The 19161-nt window shown below is 46.5% G+C and overlaps 1 protein-coding gene across 4 annotated transcripts in view; it reads right to left on the bottom strand.

Annotated features, from left to right (window-relative positions):
• Window positions 1-19161, bottom strand: part of VPS13C (vacuolar protein sorting 13 homolog C) — a 5236720-nt gene that overhangs the window by 2803497 nt on the left and 2414062 nt on the right. For all 4 annotated transcript variants that reach the window (XM_069624493.1, XM_069624490.1, XM_069624491.1 and 1 more), the window contains one exon: window positions 5200-5347. In XM_069624493.1, the coding sequence (XP_069480594.1) occupies window positions 5200-5347 (148 nt within the window). The remainder of the gene's footprint in view (window positions 1-5199; window positions 5348-19161) is intronic.

Raw genomic sequence — 19161 nt, 5'->3', positions numbered from 1 at the left:
CTACGACTTAACAGAAGAGAGACCTTTTGGATCGATAAACTGGGGTCTCTAACCCCGAATGGACTCAATGAAGAGATTAATTTTGACTGTTTCATCTAATGTTGATTGTGATGCGATTTATTGATTTGGTATTGTTGTTCATGTAACATAACAATATTGCATTTATTTACTATGAACATTACCAGGTTTGGCATTTAGCATTAAGACTGCTTTTAAATTCTTTTATATTCGTGAATCAATCACCACACTAATAAAAAGCCAGGGGGTCCCTCCCGGACGCTCAACACGCCTGGGACATAAGGTGCCGTCATGTGTGACACCTTCTGTCACTCCTGGTGTTCTTTTGAGTTAGTACACATACTTAAGATTAGTGTCTTCATGTACCTCCAAGGCGTTACAAATGTCGCCTCCCACAACTATCTTAAACTGGAGTCTGTGTGAATTGTAATAGCGATGCAAACTGAGTCATTCGCTCCCTTGAATACACACAGTACTGTCTATTAGTATATTGCAAAACATACCGTTGTAAGGTAACAATTTCTGATCAGCTTCCAGCACTCATTAGCACCTACCTATCCTAGATCCATTGTTCAGCAACACCACTTCCACACAACAGTTTTACAGATGACACTATATACTTCAGCACTTTAAACGCAAGAGTGTATTCGTACCATATTATTACTGCCTGGTCTTCATATTGGTTTGTTTAAAACCCAAGATTCACAACCGTACAAAGTTTACTGCAACCACACGTGACTAATACATGAAATAGTCCCATCACCTAGGCAACAGGACTAACAGGAACGCTGCACGCGCTCACGGCTCTGCACGAGCACAGGGAGTGAAGAGATGCTAACGGGTGAGTCAGCAAGAGTAGTTGTTAGTTGTTTTGATTCCCACACGCGATACAACCACCGTACTAACAGACTGCATGTATCCGCCACAGTGACTGTGATTGGCACGGCGCTGCACGCCAGATCAGAAAATGCTTTGAGGCAACTACGTTTTTCAGCAACCATTACAGTTCCACATACAGAACAGGTATGGGTTCATCTAGTTCATTTAAGCACACGCAGTACTACCAATGTTTGGGTTCACTTGACTCCTTTGGTTTCTTCAATTTTTTCTGATTACATGTGCTGTCTGGATTTTGAAAACATTACGAATGTGGTACGTTTTATTTTCTCTGTATTATTCCATGTTGATCTTGTATATATTGTTACCCACTGCATGAATATTGTGTATCACGCTATAGCATTTAAGATTCGCCCTGACGAAGGAGACATCTCCGAAATGCATTGGCACATGAATCTTTCACTGTTGATATGCTGATGGTTTCCTCACTTTGAAAAGATTTGAGAATTTTGGAACATACAATTTTGTGGAAAAACCATGGCTATGATTTCTTGAGATTATTCGGGATTGGATACAGTGAATTTCACAATTAACACTGACTATCTCCTTGTTTTACATGATATATTAGCTTTAAAAACCCAGTTTGGGTACATACAGAGAGCGACTGAGTAGCTGGGTTTGTTTATTCAGCTTCTTGCTCCACGCAAAGTCAGGCAATTGACCAGAATCACACACACAACGGCCCTTTCCATTGCCCACAGGGATAAAAGGTGGAGCACGAAAACACACTACGAGCAAGGTAAACCACATGACAAGACAGCTATCCAAGTCCGGCAGTTCAAGAGGAGGAGAGACGGCGAGAACCAAATGGGCGATAAAGAGGGAAGCGACCTTGCCTTTTTCGACTTGGCCCGCCAAACCTCCATAAAAGGAATCGTAAAACCATGAACAATAGCCAGCATGCTTTGCAGCAGATGTCATTGGTACACAGAGCCCTCCTACGCTGATAGGACGGGGAGAGACGATTGCTACCATGGTAACGACCTTGACTCCAGGAGAAAGAAAAGCCAAGTGGTTCATCAAGACCGGTGAGTCGAGAGGAGAACCGATAAGAAACTGAACTGTGTTGAATGAAAGTTGCGAATGGCAAAGTAAAAGGGAAATCAAAGAACTGTCACAGCCACACTTGCATTGCTTCCCTGCAGAGAGGCAACAACCCCACACCACCTTGCTTGTTACATAGTGCATAGCTACTGAGTTGTCGGTTAGGACCAATATGCACTTGAGGAAGTAGAGGAAGGTAATCAGGGCCAGCCTTGTAGCCCATGGCTCTAGCAAGCAGATTTTCTCCTGAGCTTTAGTCAGGGACCAGGAGCAGCTTACGTCTAAATTCCTACAGGTGGGCAGCCCAGCCCTTCAAGAAGGCATCCGTGTCTGTCATCAGTTTGGGCCAAAGTTGACTAAGTAACACTCCTCACTGCATGTTATCCCGAAGATCCCAACGACAGAGATCCCAAGACACAGCATCTGACACTTGCAACAGGTTTGGCATGTCACCCTAGAACTGATATCCAGGACTCTGAAATAGCCACTGGAACGACCACACAAATAATCCTGCCTCAGGAAACACCAGGATATATGAGGCCCCTAATGTGCAGAAGGGTTAAGGTTGGGATCCAGCCTCTGGAACTGAAAGCCATGGATAAAAGTAAGCTGCCCAAACTGTACTAAAGGATGCATGAGCAGTACAAATGTACCGATACCACGTCCCAGATAGTCGCTAGAAGGAGCCAATCATCCAGTTAGGAGAAAATTTGTATCTTCTCCCTTCTGAGATGAGCCCTACCACCGCCAGTAGTTTTTTTAAGACTCTGGGTGCGGAGGACTGACCAAATTTCAGAACTAAGAACTGGTAGTGGGCGTTTCCAAGCACGAACCTCTGGTACTTCCTGTGCTTGAAGTGAATCGATGCATGGCAGAAGACCTTCTGGAGGCCCAAAGACAACAACCAGTCCTGAACCTTGACCATTTTGAGCTTGTCCTTAAACAGGTAGAGGTTCAGGAGCCTCCAATCCATTATGTGACATGGCCTCCATGTTTCTTCTGGACCAGTAAGTACCAGCCCTTCCCTGGCGCTGGACGGGGAACCAATTCTTTGGCTCCCACAGTAGAAGCTGGCAGACCTCCTCCAAATGTAGGGCATCCTGAAGCAGTGAAGAGCTGGAGGAAGAATTATTTGATCTCGGACATCCTTGATAGAAACATCCTCCACAGAGGGCCAGATGTAGATGTCTCAACACTTGAGGGGGTGCTGCACAACACTAAGACAGACAGGCGTAAACCAAAGAAGCCGTAACTGAGCCAGCATGCATGTGTTGCAGTCTAAAGAGGAACCGCTGCCAGCTACACCTGCTGTCTGAAATTCTACAACTCCTCAGAGGATTGCATGGGAAAAGGTACCTACAACGTAGGAGCCAAGTCTTTAGAGGCATCCCTGAAAGGGACTCCGGTTCTTGGCAGAAGATGTAGAGTGGTGTCTAGAGGATAACTGGAGGGGCAGGACCTCTTCCTTTGTTGCTGCTGCAACTAGTCATTTCAGACTGGAGAAAGGACTTCCAAAGGCTCTTCCACGGTTTCTTTTTTCTACTCCCGCACTGGGCGACTTGGAAAACATTGTTTTAGCACCTTTGTGGAAGTGGATGAAAAGCTTTGTGGCACAGCATGTTGCCAGAGGGCCTTGGAGTGCATTGAGTTTCATGAACAGCCATCCTCCATGTTGTGGTCCTCCTCACGGCAGTAGAGAAATACCATTTGGGCATTAGACATGGACATTTTCCTCATGAAGTTCAAGCAAGGCTGGAAGCCTGAGGGGTTTGGAGGGATAGGTATGACAGGAAAATGTGGCAACGGTAAGTGGCATTTCCAGAGTGTACTGAGTGCGCAGAAAAAAGGAACTAAAGGGGCAGTGACTCGATATATACTTGACCCAATGCCACGTCCAGCATCTGAGCACACAACAGCGCCAGGCAGAGCCACACAACACCCCGTTGTGGCTGAAAGAAGCTTCCAAAGAGAGCTGGTGCTGGATACAGAATATGTAAAATGAGTAATCTGCAGGAGGAAGGAATCCATTAGAAATTAAATACCACCTGAGAGCATGTTGAATCACTCAAAGTACATGTTTGCAGGACCTCATGGTTTATTGTTTGGGTCAGGCGATGACGCTTCAGGGCCACCAAAAACACTGCTGGGTTCAATGAATGGCCATCGGAATTGTTAAGGAATATTTTAACTGTGGGAGCAAACAGACATGGAATCACTTTGCAAAAAGATCAAGGTCGGTGCTTGCAATGTGGCTTGGATACAGAGCTGCAGTGTTCCCCCTGTGGTTGAAAACACTTCTGAAGCCAGACTTGCACCTGGAAGATAAATGATTAAAATGAAGAATCCGTAAGAGGAAGAAATCTATTTGAAGTGCATTTTTTTCTGCTTTACACATTTTAAGCTATGTACCTTCTCTTCACTTCATCACACTGCACTGGTCATGGACTCTGCAGCCTTGGGACCAGTCCAGAAGGACTGGCCGTGGTGGAGATAGGGCATGTGAGCTTCTCCAAATCTAGAACCGGCTACTCCAAAGTGAGAAAGAGGCATCATTAATTCCCTGGTCTGAAGCCCAGTGTTGGTCAGAACAAAAACATAGTGGAGTTTGTAGGAGATTATGAACTTCAATCAGGACCACTTGCTTTTCTTTTGGCATTGCATGTGTTAATGGCAGCTCTCCTACTCTTTGTCACCAGCAGAACACTGCCACATCGGTGACTCCTCCTTGTGGTTCTGCACCTTGAAATTGGACTAGTCCTCCTTGTGGGCTACCATGATACTATTGGCTGCCTTGTCCCCAATAACATGCTACTATAAAGCATCACTTCCATGAAGAGTAATCATGTTCAAGGACAAAACACCAAATACAATCTTGGTGGGAGACAACACTGAAATGTGGTACCTGCTTTGCTTATGTCTTCAGGCAAAGGGAGATGGCAAAAATAGGGAGATTTGCTACAGTTTGAAGATTGTGTGTACACAGGGAAAACAATGACTGACATTAGAGGGCGAGTGTGGCTTCTTTATAAAGCTGGGGCATCACTTTCAAAATGAAGGCCCTGTGGCTCCTCGGCTGAGTCACAACCATGTAACGTGTTGTCGTTCTGGGCTATTGCTAAAATAAATCCAGATATAGTCCAGACATATTTTTATATCATCAATCTGTGGGCGAAAGTAACCATTAGAATAGATAATAACACGTGACATAACACAGTAGTTGAGGAGAATGTTTCTACTTACATCCATTGTATCAAGGTGCCCGTTGATTTCTATCATGGGAATGGGATGATACCAAGATGCAGCAAGATTTCTATTTACTGACAGATCTAAGTTAATAGGCTGAAGAATCTGTACATCGGGCTGGGAAACGCTCTGCTGTAGAGTCCTCCTAATCAAAAAAATAATACAGAGAATGCCACATTATAAGGGAACTTAAAAGTACAAACTTTCGATTTAGAAAAGGCTAGACTGATCTACATGTAACTAACATTTTATCTAAGACAAACAAGTTACTTGCCTTTGGTAATGGTGTTTCCCACAGATTCCTCATTTTAGAAATGTCATATAGGCGCAGCCGTGTCGTGAGCTTTGCCTGCAATCGGGAGCAGCGAACGGACTGGAGGCTGTCATGGCCAATAATACAGCATCACCCTTGCATCCATCGAACTCTATGAGCAGGCAGAATGCAGCAGATGTAAAGCATGTGATGTTATTGCGATAATCTGGAGCGCTGCCTTCAGAAGCCTTTAAATGGGACTATGCAAACGGTGCCAATGCGCCATCCGGCACTTCTCAATGAAGTAAGTCCCATGTTTTGTACCCACTTGATATTGCTAGGTGTTATTGTTTTTGTTGATGCTTGGTGATTGCGGACTCCTGGAGGCTACCTAGGAACCCACCATCATTCACCAAAAATAGCTATTTTGGACCTCCTGGCCCCAGATTTTATTGGACTATGAATCATCCTTGTGTTTGAACGGTTTGTTAGGCAGAATCCTGTGCAGTTCCCTTGGGGAACACTGCAAGAAGATTAAGACTACAGGAGTAAACAGTAAACCCAATTGGTAGCAGCCTGCACCACCCAGATTTAACTGGTAGCTGTGGCTGAGCAGTCAGACTTCTCTCAAGATGAGTAGGGCAGTATAAAGAGGATACACAATAGGACTAAAAACACAGTAGAGCAAGCAAACACTGACCAGAGCTTGGTATCAAAAGTATATCATTATTTATTTAAAACACACTTTAGGAAATACACTAAGCACTATAGATCAATGTAAGTTCAAACACAATCAGAAAGGTATACACACCTCCCTTAATAATTATTAGACAAGTCTAGGTCAAAACACCACTATTTGTAAAAACAGATGTGAGCGCGTAACTTAGATGGCACTCCAATAATTAAGTTAAAGGGAGAGAAAAAGGCAGGTCATGAAAATAAAACAGCTCCCAACACGTTTCTAAGACCACAGCAAGTTAGTGAAGGCAGAGTCTACTGTAGAGCCAAAGTTCATAGGCCAAGGCCACTTTACATGGAGCAAGGCGAAATGTGCCCAAGATCACACAGTTTAAAAAGCACTGAAGTCTTTGCAGAAATGTTCAAAGGTGGTTGGTTTGATGCGAAAGATAAAGTTAGAAGGTCTGGGGGCCAACCCAGTTGGAAAGCCAAGGATTTAAGGGTCACCTTTAGCAAAACGATGGAAATCGAGGCCAGGTGGAACACAGTACCTTTAAAAGTGAGGAAGCTCCAGCGGTGGCAGTTGTTCCTGGCAGTGGGTGCAGTTTGTGGTTTCGACCAGGGGAAGAGAAGATCTCGTCGAGGAGGAAACTTGGAGTCGTTGCACTGCCCAGGGAAGAGACCAGCCGCGGATTTCATTCAGTTAAAAGGTGCGTTCCTTTTATTCGCGGTCACAGTGGTGAAGCTAGGCTATCCGGCCGCCGGGGTGCTTGGCACTGGCGCTTCGACCAAGGGACGTCCCGGAAGGCGAATGGCGAACTGGTTGTTCCCACCAGCTCAAAGGGAGAAGACTCTTACAGCAGAAGATCTTCTCTTGTCGTCGGAAAAATTGTGAGGTTGTTGCAGCAGGGCTCCACCGGTGGTGTCGTCGTTGCAGATGGCTCAGCTTCTCCCCTCTTCAGATTTCTTTAGTTCCTGTGGCGACTTCTGAAGTTCCAGTCCCAAAAGCCCTGCTTTTATGCAGAAAAACCCCCATTCAACAGCCTAGCAGTCACTCATAGCTGCTAAGTGGTGAGCCGGGCAGCTCACCACTGGGCCAATCAGAACAGAGTGCGACTTGGGTTGCTAAGGCAACGCAGTCCAGGGTGCCAATTCCCCCACCCAGACATCCTGTGAAACCCAGACAGAGTGGCACCAGTTGGAGGGCTTCTGTGGAGAAGCCCGCCAAAAAGTGGAACAAAAGGCCCGACCTTGGTTGGAGTTACAGAGATGGACACAAACGCCATTTTGGAAAAGAGTTCTGGCGAAAAGACCCAACCGGGGATTTAATATTAAATAAATAAACCAGCGGTATCTTTAACATTGCACCAAAAAAAGTGGTGTGTTTAAAATCAATGAGAAAATCCCATCCCGTGGTAACCACTGCCACCAGCCAGAAACTCGACAAGGGGGGACTGGACAGTGCCCCCTTGGAAACAGACCCAGGGGCAATCTAATTAACCCCTTCCAGTACTTCCACAATATGATGGTTTGTACTGGTTCTGTTCACAATTTAGGACTAATAATGCCAATGGTGACTTTACATGCCTTGGGAGACAGTAGTCAGTCCCAGGGTATGGAGTCTATGTTTGGGGGTCACTATGAAACCCCTGTGTTACTGCACTGAGGGTGAGGGGTAACACATACACTAAAACAGATGATACCCTATGGAGTAAAAGACCCCATAGCCCATAAGCACACAATAAGTCAAAGACATACCTCAAATCAAAATAAGAGTGGGAGGAAAAGAGTCTCACTCTTAGCAGGAGAAAAAAACAAACCCCAAAAATCCAGCAAAGCTGCTGGGGGACTCACTAGGTTTTGGAAATTATCCTTATAAGAGAATTCTCCCTAACATGGTTTACTGGTTTTTACTGGCTTGTGACGGGGCATGTCCTCGGATTTAACTACTGACTCACGTCTCAGATAGAACTTTGCTCGCACTGATTCCTGACCTTGCCAGGTCCTGGTGTTCGCATTTCTGTCACTGTTTCGGATTTATTTTCTGGTCCACATGAAATGATATGATATGATGTGGCATTTATAACGCGCCTGCACACAAGTGTTTCTAGGCGCGACAAGACAAGGAGGGGGAAACAAGAGAAAACAAAATAATGATCTTACTAGGCATTGTGTCATTCGGATCGCGCAAGTGCGGGGAAGAGAGAAGAGGAGAAGTGCCAGGGGTGGGGAAGGGGAGCGTGCAGTTAACTCAAAAGTGCAGCTAGCGGGCGGCTCATAAGTGCAGAGAGAAGGGACTGTAGGGTGCAGATACAGACCCTTAAGTGCTGGGGAGCCAGAGGCTTACAATTATATAAAGCGCAGGGCCGGACTTGAAGCTGCATTTCCAATACATCTGAACTGCAAAACTGCAATGTTCAGCCAGTGGGTCTGCATCACTGTTCTCATCTCAGGCAATTCCTAGAATGGAATTTGAGGAAGCAGTGTTGGCCTTTTGCCCCTTGAATGGCCATCAAGGCACCAAACCATTAAGTAGCCCATCCCACTTTCCCGCTCTTTTCTGAGCTGGTCCAATGAAGATTTTGAAAGAAAAGAGAGATGGTTTTCCGTCGTGGAGTTATTGCAACAATTGCTCACCTAACATGGAAGCAATTACTAACCAAAGAAAAATAGAAAGAACTCCTTGTAGGTGAACACCTAATGCTCAAATGAAATACATTCCTAAATATTATACATATACTCCCAATACCCCCAGAGTAGTTAGTTAGTTTATTTCACAGAACGTCAACCTCAAAAGGGAAGCACTTACAAATATATAAAATGCATGACTTTGCCACACCTCCCAGAACTGTACAGTTGGTGGCATTGGACTTCTCTTTTGTGGTTCCAGCATCAGTCCCTTGATCATCGAGAGTCGTCATCAACTAGACTGAAGAGGACATTCCAGTCTTACACTTGGAACTGATTCGCTTTGCGCTGCATCCTTGTGATGTCTGGGTCAGGTCCACACAAACTGTTACTAACACAAACATGTGCGTTCCATTGGCACCGTGACAGCGGCCGAGTTTCTGGCATATGGATTGATCCATAAAGATGGTGGGCAGTATATATCTAACGTGCTACCGCCTAAAAAGAAACAGACCATAGGTAGGGCAGGGTATGTGCAGGGAGGTGAAATGTATAGACGGAACACCTTAGTGCATCTTGTAACCTATTGGAACTATCAGGCAGTATCCTTCCTACATTTTCACTCATACCGGTTGCCTTGCGCGTCTCTCTAACACATAAATGATAGTTTCAAGAGGAAAGTCATCCTCAAAGTAGGAGGTTAAGGATCTGACGAGACCTTGACATAGGTCCGGAAGTGTTGCTCACAGTTACCAGGTGGTGGCACCCACATCTGTACTGACTCAATGTGCGAAGGTGATATATAAATGGAGTGGTGTGCACCCTTTCACCACCTGTTTTTTCTGGTCCAAAAAGTCAGGGAGTAATACAATTGTTTACATTCAACGATGGATGAGTTCAACATTTAGTTAAAACAAAGAACTATCATTTCTTTTTTTTAAACTTGAAATTCATTGCAATTTAATGTAGAAGTTTTCACCTAAACAATAAGTTTACACATATATTAAAGTCACAGTGATGGTAACACAATGAAACACGAAGCCCTGGAGATGTTCTGTAAACACTTTACTAATTAGACGGGACTGTCTGAGCGGAAACTCCGCCCCCATCAACCACATGGGCTGCAACCTACAAAACATAACGAGAGAAAGTAGACACAGCTCCTTTACATAACAATTGAAATGGGGCGTTACATCTTCCCCTTCCTTAATAGGAAGCTTGGGGTTCCTTAGTTCATTTCTTCTATCCAGCTTGAGGGTCTACGCACCACTCTTCGCGAAGGGCTGCGTGCTGGTGGGATCTCGCTTGTGACGCAGTCCCTGGCGCCATCATCAGCGTCTCGGTCCTCTTCTCTGTATTCAGAGTCCAAATCCGAGGAGTCCTGTTCCCTAACAGGGCCGGTGCTTTCCTGGCTTCTGTCACCTTCGAAAGTTCGGAGGAATGACGAGTTCCGTGTGAGGGTGCCCCGTGTGCTTGCCGCAGTCATCATTGACCATTGTATGTGTGTTACAGCCAGGGGTTCAGGCTTCAACGCAGGAATATCTTTAGCATCCCGACTTTGTCTTACCAGGACTTGGTCCCCTATCTGGATGTGGAAGGGTTTTGCTTTCCTCTTTAGGTCGGCATATTTCTTCATCCTTGCTTTGCTCTCTCTGCCCTTTGTTCTCGCGGTGTCAACGTATGTGTTTGGGAGCAAGGCTCATGGGTTTTGTGGCAGTGTGGTTCTTACCACTCATCCAAATATCAGTGCCGAGGGACACTCTCCTGTTGAGCTGTGTGTGATATTTCTACAGTCCCTTAGTAACGTGCATATTGCCTGCATGAAGGAGCCATTGATAATTGAGCAGACTTGGAGGGCTCGTTTCAGGTTACCCATAAATCTTTCCACCTTTCCAGTGGCCTGAGGCCACAGTGGTGTAATCTTGTGTTCTGAAAGCAAAGATGTTCTGCGAACATGGCAAAATCATGTCAGCTGAATGGTGGGCCACTGTCTGATTTTACTGTGGACAGGATCCCATAGTATGCACACGTCTTGTCTAGTGCCTGTATTACTGCTTGGGCGCTGGTGGAGTGAATGAGATGCACCTCCGGGAATCTGGACATTTCGTCGATTAATACCAGCATGTGCTTGCCATTTGCCAACGGGCCAAACATGTCAATGGCAACTTCGTCCCGTATTTGCAGTGACATTGAGGACATTTTGAGGGGCTCTGGGAAGGTGCGTGGAGTGACTGCCTTACATGCAATGCATTTGCTTAGTAACTGTTCTACTTTCTTGTCCATCGTGGGAAACCACACATTGATCCTCAGCTGTCGTTTGGTCGATACAATTCCTCTATGTCCCGAGTATGCTTGTGCAAGCACTTGCTCTTGCAGGCTTGTGGGGATGACAATTCGATTTTCTGTGAGTAGGAGTCCTTCTGGAGACGTAGACAGTGTGTGTCTGATGAGTTTGAAGCTGCAAAAGTGTCTCTCTTCGGCAGAAGGCAGGTTTTGCCCACAGTCGGTTTTGGCGTGCCACTGGTTTAACTTCAGGCATTCTTGTACTTTTTGAAGTAGATGGTCATTCTTCAGGGCTTCTACCAGTTGAGTACTTGTGATGGACTTGGGAACTGCATTGCCTATTAAGTAGTGTATGTACTGGTTTGCTTTGATGGATTGGTGTTCGTCATGAGCAGGAAGCGGGTATCTGAACAAGAAGTCCGCCGGGTTGTTGTCCTTCCCCGGGTGATGTATAATCTTGAAGGAGTATTCTTGTAATCGAAGACCCCAACTTGCGATGTGTGGTGGCATCTTAGCTGTGGGTTTGCCAAATATTGCAGTGAGAGCTTGGTGGTCAGTGATGATTGTGAATGGGCGTCCATACAGGAACAGGTGGTAGTATTCACATGCCCATACAACCACTAGGGTTTCCTTCTCTGGTTGTGAATACGCGCAATCGGTTGATGAGAGGCTGCGGCTGGAATATGCTAGGATGCGCCTCGGGAGTCGGGTGAGGCACCTGGCTTTGATCGCGCAAGTATTGCCCCTAGTCCGACAGGGCCTCCATCCACTGTTAATTATGTGTCAAGATCCGGGTCACAGTATGCCATGCAGGATGCTGACGCAATACGTTTCTTGATCTCCTAGAAGGCTTATTTGCACTCGTCAGACCAGTAAAAGTCTTGATGTTTCTTTCCCTGTAAGCAGTCGGAGGGGCATGCTCACTGACGCAAAGTCGTGAATGTAGCGCGTGCAGTAGCTCGCCATTCCCAGGAATTATCTAACTGTGGATATAGAGGTGGGAGTGGGAACCTCCATGAGTGCTTGTACTTTTTCTGGATCCGGTTGTAGGCCATCGCTTGAGAATATGTGTCCAAAACATTTTAGGGTCGACTTGCTGAGCTCGCACTTGTCAGGGTTGAGCGTGAGGTGAGCATCCTCAAGGGCCATACAAACTCTTCTTAGTGTGTCGTCATGTATTTCTTGGATAGTTCTGAAGAATAAAATGTCATCACTATAATTTAAACAATTTAGAATGTGCTTTATGACTTGGTGGATTTCATTTTGGAATATTTCAGCCGCTGATGACACTCCAAACCTGAGCCTTTTGTATCTGAACAGGTGCAGGTGCGTAGAGAAAGTGGTGATGTATCTGGAGGATGGATGCAGTTCAAGCTGGTGATAGCCCTTATTTAAATCCAATTTTGAGAATACTTTTGCCCTATGTAGTAGATGCATCATGTCCGTCATCCTGGGTGCAAGATGACGTTCTCCTTCTATTGCTACATTCAGGGCCGTCATGTCCACACAGATACGGATGCTGGTTTTGTTTTCTTTTTTAGGCACAGGCACAATGGGGGATACCCATGGTGTGGGTCCTGAAGCAGGTTCAATTATGTCTTGTTCCAACAGGGATTGAATTTCATCCTCCACATGTCTCTGGATATTTAGGGGGAATACCTCGGTAGTGTTGAGCCTTCGGTTGAATCTGTGTATTTATGTGCAGTTTGACTTGTTTGCCCTTGAGCTTCCCCAGACCTTTAAATAACAACAGGAACATTTTCTGTATAATTTCCTTCGGGCTAGTGGTGTATGCAGACATGATCTGATACATTACATGTATGAGACCCACCTGAATGGCTGACCGGAAACTGAGTATGCTCCTCCCTGGTACCTCTCCTTTTATGACATATATTTTGACTTTTAGACTTTTGTATTGACACGTAACTGTAAACATGCCTTGACAGTTGAGGGGTGAATTTGGCCCATATGGGTAGATCAGAGTGTCTGCTTTGCGCAAGTCTTTCTTTGTGGTCAGAGTTTCATATGTGTCCTTGTTGATTACGTTTACGATTCACGACTCTGTCCATTTATTTGTAGCAATAATGTCAACTATATTCTGCAGCAATGCTGATCCCTATGGCATGGATGTATCCTCTCTTGCGATCTCCACTGGAGGAAGAGGAGCGTGAGTCTCGACGACATTGTGGAGATTCATCTAGGTACCTAATCTTGTGAGGTGGGGAGCGCTTCTGTGAGTCCTGTCTGCTCCTGTGGCGACTAGAGTGACCTCTCTGTTCTTCACGCAGTCTGTCTGTGTGTGATGGTTCTCGCAGGTCACTGTGGGAGCTACGCCTGCTGGTGGCGAGAGACCACCTCATGTGGTCTTGCAGGCTTTCTCGACTTGAGAGGCAGCCATCTTGTCTCCAGGAATCTCTGCTAGTTTCTGCTGATTGGAAGAATGTAATGTTTTTGCAAATAGATTGGAAGTGTTTTCTCTCCTCCATATTTGTCACAATGATGACCAATTGCTGCGCATGGACCAACGTGTGGGAATTTATAGCCACATCTATAGCCCTTTTTTTGCTCTGCTGTGTCTCCTGGCATGTGAATGGGGCACACCGTTGCGGACGTCGCAGATTGTGTTATCTTAATGTTGCTGAGTCTACTCTCGCTAATTGTAAGATTTCGTCCACCGTTCTGCTTTTCTGGAGCAATTTCTTTCGGAAATTCAGGGGACTCACAGCCCGCTATTGCCTGTGACTTGAGTGCTTCTTCTGTCGAGTATCGATCAAAGTCACAGTATTTTGCATGTTTTCTCAACCACATTACAAAATTGTCTATGTTTTCGCCCTGGTCCTGGGTGGTGGTATGAAACATATGCCTATCATAATCTACGTTTCTCAATGGTGCAAAATATTTGTTCAGAGAATCAATGACGCCTTGAAATGTGTCAGTATTGTTTTCTGGCATCTCGAATACAATGTCTCTTACCACCGGGTCAAGTGAATGCATTAGAATTCCATATTTTATATATATATATATATATATATATATGGGATACATTACTCACCGTAATCGTATTTCTGATGCTTGTATCTGCTTAGATTCACATGCTGTGCATAGGCCGACATCTAGTGGAAGCTGCGGAGTATTACAGTTTGTTTTTCGAAACTCGAAAATGGGCGTCGACACAGGCGTGCCAGTAATACTATCCCTAGTGTGACGTCCACTGTACCCAAGATCCCTCACGCGTCTGGGATCCTCAGATTGTATTTTTTCTGGCATGAGGAGTAGCGTGAGTACAGATAATCCAAGCAGATAGACAGAAAGGTAAGACTACAAGTAATCATGCGCCTTCTCTCGGAGGGGAGGAAGGGTGGGTCGCATGTGAATCTAAGCAGATACAAGCATCAGAAATACGATTACGGTGAGTAATGTATCCCTTCTGAGGCTTGTGGAATCTGCTTAGATCACATGCTGTGCATAGATTAGCAAGCAGTACCCGAAGGAGGAGGTGGGATGTGAGAAGGGTCATGAGCAAACAGGTGTCTTAGAACCGCTTGTCCCACTTGTGTATCTGTCTTGGAATGAGTGTCAATGCAGTAATGCTGAGTAAAAGTGTGAATAGAGCTCCAAGTAGCTGCTTTGCAAATGGTGTTGAGGGGAACATTTGCAATGAAAGCCAGAGTGGCACCAATGCCTCTAGTAGAATGGGCCCTTGGCGTAAAAGGCAGAGTTTTTCCAGAAAGAGAGTAACACAGCTGTATACAGTTGATAATCCACTTCGAGATCGCGCCTTTAGAGACGCGATCCCCCTCTCTGCCTGTAGCTACGGAGACAAACAGTTGATCTGTTTTTCTTAGCGGTCTGGTTTTATTTACATAGTAGAGGACCGCCCTACGCACATCAAGGGTGTGTAGTTTCACTTCAGCCGAGCTTTGCGGGTTCTGGAAGAAAGCCGGAAGCTCGATGGACTGGTTTACATGGAATTTAGATATAAATTTAGGTGAAAACCTAGGGTGTGTGCGTAAAACCAGTTTGTCTTTGTGGATAATAAAGAAAGGATCCTGCACTGACAGAGCCTGAATTTCACTGACCCTTCTTATGGAGGTAATGGCTACTAAGAAGGCCGTTTTATAAGTCAGGTGTTTGAGACTACTTTTATGCATGGGTTCGAAAGGGGGGCCCATGAGTTTAGCTAGCACCACATTGAGGTCCCATCCTGGCGGTGGGTTCGAAATAGGAGGGTGAAGTCTCTTTACTCCTTCCATGTAGGCTTTAACTACTGGTACTTTCCACCGCGATACTTTGTTATGGGATGTGGTGTAAGCCGAGAGGGCTGCCAGGTGTACTTTCAGAGAGTTAAAAACCAAACCTGCGTCCAGCAGGTGGAGCATGTATGTTATCACGTTGGAAGGAGTGCAATCAACTGGGTTGATTTGTTTATTCTGGCACCAAATAACGAATCTCTTCCACTTGTCAAAGTAACAGTGCCTTGTGTTTGGTTTCCTGGATTCTTTTAGGATGTCCATACACCTCTGTGGTAAATTGAGATGCCCAAACTCTATGACCTCAGGATCCATGCTGCCAGGTTCATTGAGTTGGGTTCCTGGTGCACTGTTTGACCTTGTTGCTGGGACAGTAGGTTGTACCAGGCTGGGAGTTTGATGGGCTCGCACAGCGCCATCCTGCGTAGGTGTGGAAACCATGGTTGTCTCGCCCACATGGGAGCAACTAGGATGAGCGTCATCGATTCCTTGTTCATCTTGTACACCACCTTCCTGATGAGAGGAGTTGGTGGAAAAGCGTACGCAAACATCCCTGACCAGTTCATCCACAGGGCGTTCCCTTGGGAGTCTGGCTGGGGGAACCTGGATGCAAATCCTGGGCATTGTTTGTTTTCGCTTGTGGCGAATAGGTCTATAGTGGGGAAACCCCACTGAGAGAAGAGATCTTCTACGATCTCTCTGTGAAGGACCCATTCGTGTTCTTCTGGGAGGGAGTCTCTGCTTAGGGCATCCGCTAGGGAATTGAGCTCCCCTGGAACATGTTGTGCTGATAGGAAGATGTTCCGTCTGAGTGCCCATATCCAGATTTTCTGGGCAAGCTTGGACAGATTTGGCGAACGAGTCCCTCCTTGTTTGTTCAGATAGAACATGGCTGTCGTGCTGTCCGTCCGGATCTGCACTGACAAGTTTAGTAGATGGGGCTTGAACGCCCGAAGCGCTCGGAATACTGCCAGAAGCTCTAGCAGGTTGATGTGGTTCTTGGCTACTGAGTGAGACCAGAGACCCTGAGCTGTGTGGTGGAGATGGTGAGCTCCCCACCCAGTCAGGCAAGCATCTGTAGTTACCACTGCTTGTACTTCGGGATCGTAAAAGGGTTTTCCCCTTGCGAGATTCTCTTTTGTCCACCAGTGTAAGCTCTGTACGAGTGTTGGCGAAACGACCACTAGATCGTCCCACTGACCACTTGCCTGAGACCACTGTTTCGCCAACCATTCCTGCATGGGACGCATGCGCAGACGCGCGTGGGGGACCAGGTAAATGCATGACGCCATCATGCCCAGTAACCGCATTGCTTTGCGTACCGTTATTTGTTGACCTGACTGATAATGTGGAATTTGCAGTAGTATATTCCGAATTCTCTCTTCCGAGGGGAAGGTCAACCCTTTCTGAGTATCTAGGATTGCTCCTAGGAACTGTTTTGAGGTGCTTGGCACCAGACTTGACTTTTTCTCGTTGATAGAGAAGCCTAATTCGTGGAGGAGGTCGATAGTCCTCTGAATGTTTGACCTGCAAATTCTTGGGGTTTCCCCCGTTATGAGCCAGTCGTCCAGATAAGGGTACACTGGGATTGTCTCCCTGCGTAGGTGTGCAGCTGCCACCGCCAGTACCTTGGTGAATACCCTTGGTGCTGAAGCTATCCCGAAGGGCAGTACCTTGAATTGGTAGTGGCGACTGTCCACTTTGAAGCGCAAGTATTTCTTGTGCGCTGGGAGCATGGAAATATGAAAATAAGCATCTTTCATATCCAAGGTTGCCATGTAGTCCCCCTTTTTTAGGAGGGGGATTACCTCTTGTAGCGTGGTCATACGGAATTTTTGGGGCTTGACATACTTGTTGGCAGGCCGTAGGTCCAATACTGGGCGCATTGTCAAATCTTTCTTTGGCACAAGGAAGTAAGTTTAATAGATACCCTTGTTTACCTGGTGTCCTGGGACGAGTTCTATCGCGTCCTTTTCTAGCAGAATGGCGATCTCCTCGAGAAGGATCTTCTGATGTTCTAAGGAGTGTATTCTTTGTCGTGGAGGGTGGTTCCGGGGACGCTGCAGTAATTCTACACAATATCCTGTGGACACTGTTGACAGCACCCATCTGTCTGAGGTGATCCCTTCCCAAGCCTGGGTGAAGTTGGAAATGCGTCCCCCTACTGGGGTTGCGTGAGAAGGGACCCTGAACTGAGCGTCACTGCTTTGGCGGAGGCGTGCCACCTCCCTTGTTGGGGCTGCCTCTGCCTCTTCCACGACCTCTCTTGTTACCCTTGCTGTAACTTTGGGTAGACTGCCGGTTGTTGTTCCATTGTGTACCCTGTCCTTGGGCATAGTTGCCTCTTTGTGAATTTTGGCCGCGTGGGCGACGAAAATTACTGTTCCCCCTCTGGTTCGGGGGTTTGTTGGTAAGCTGGCCAAGGGATTTGAGAGTCTCGTACTCGTCCTTGGCATTCTTAAGTGCGTCTTCGACCGCTTTCCCAAACAATAGATCTGGTTCCACCGGCTTGTCTATTAATGAAGCCTGTGTTTCTGTTTTGAACCCCGACTGCCGTAACCACGCATGTCTCTTGATAACAGTACCTTCTGCTATCAATCTTCCTGCGTTGTCTGCAGCGTCGAAAGTTGCTTTTAAAATGCAACCAGACACGGCTCTCCCTTCTGCCGAGATCCGAGCCAACTGGCCCTTTAACGGTTCAGGAGCAGAGGCTATGAGCGCCGCAACCTCTTCCCATTGATGGCAGTTGTAACTTGCCAACAGGGTGGTGGAGTTTGCAATCCTTGCTTGGTAGGCGGACGTTGAGGCTACCTTCCTGCCAAACCCGTACAGTCTTTTGCTCTCCTTGTCGGGAGGAGCTTCTGACGACGATAAGGGTGTCCCAGCCCTCTTCCGAGTGTTGGTAACCACTAGGGAGTCTGGTTTAAGATGACCTCTTATATAAAGAGGGTCAGACTGGGCTGCCCGAAAAAGTTTTTCGACTCTGGGGTTGACGGCTCTGGTGAGGTTAGGATTCACCAGGGATGGATCTATTCTACGTTGGATGGATTTAAGGATAGGGATGGTCTGAGCGACCGGCCTCCTCTCTCCCACCAACTCTTCTGCGAAGTCCCTTTCCTCCTGTACACCGTGGGTGTCGATGTGAAAATGTTCTACTGCGCGAGCAAGAACTTCATTAAGGAGGGGTTGGTTATCAACTGGCGAGTCGGTAACTGGGGCTTCGCTCTCTACCGGGGAATCTACTCTGTAAATTTCCTGCTCATCTTCTACCTCCTCCAGGTCCTCATCCTCCGCATAGTATTCAGACCCGGTTCGTTCCTCCATAATCGTAAACTCCTGGTCCCCTTCAGGGAAAGGTTTTCCTTGGTATCTGGGGTGTGGAGTAGAGTATGGAGTAGAGTAAGGCTGCACCTCGAAGGGGTCAGGTCTTTCGACCCGGGCCTTTTTACTTAGGGGGATAGGATCAGAGGAGCCTGAGGGTGTGGCCCCTTGAGGGTCATACGAAAGGAAATGTTCAGGGTTTTTGTCATAAAAATCAGCTAAGGAAGACATCCTTGACATGACCCTGTCTATGTCCTCACTGGACCATTCTTTGGAACAGGGTATGACTTTAGTAGGCAACTTAGAGGACTTATCAAGGGTACCCTTGCTTGATGTTGATGTCCCAGTAGATTTATGTTTATCTGTCTGCTTGGGGTGGAAGGATGGTCTTACAGGAGTGGAAGGCTGAGCTTTCCGCTGTTTCCCTCCCTCCCCGTGCGTGGAAAAATGTTTTCCCTGCCCCTTGGAGGCCCCAGAGACTTTCGACGCCTGGCGCCGAGGGTCGGGAGAGGTATCTTGTTTTGAGCGTGGGGCCTCGCTGGTGTT

Source organism: Ambystoma mexicanum, chromosome 11 (genome assembly GCF_040938575.1).
Source record: "Ambystoma mexicanum isolate Mex_15411 chromosome 11, UKY_AmexF1_1, whole genome shotgun sequence".
In the NCBI taxonomy this organism is placed as follows: Eukaryota; Metazoa; Chordata; class Amphibia; order Caudata; family Ambystomatidae; genus Ambystoma; species Ambystoma mexicanum.
The sequence above is the reverse complement of the archived record's forward strand: the minus strand, read 5'-3'. Positions and strand labels throughout refer to the sequence as shown.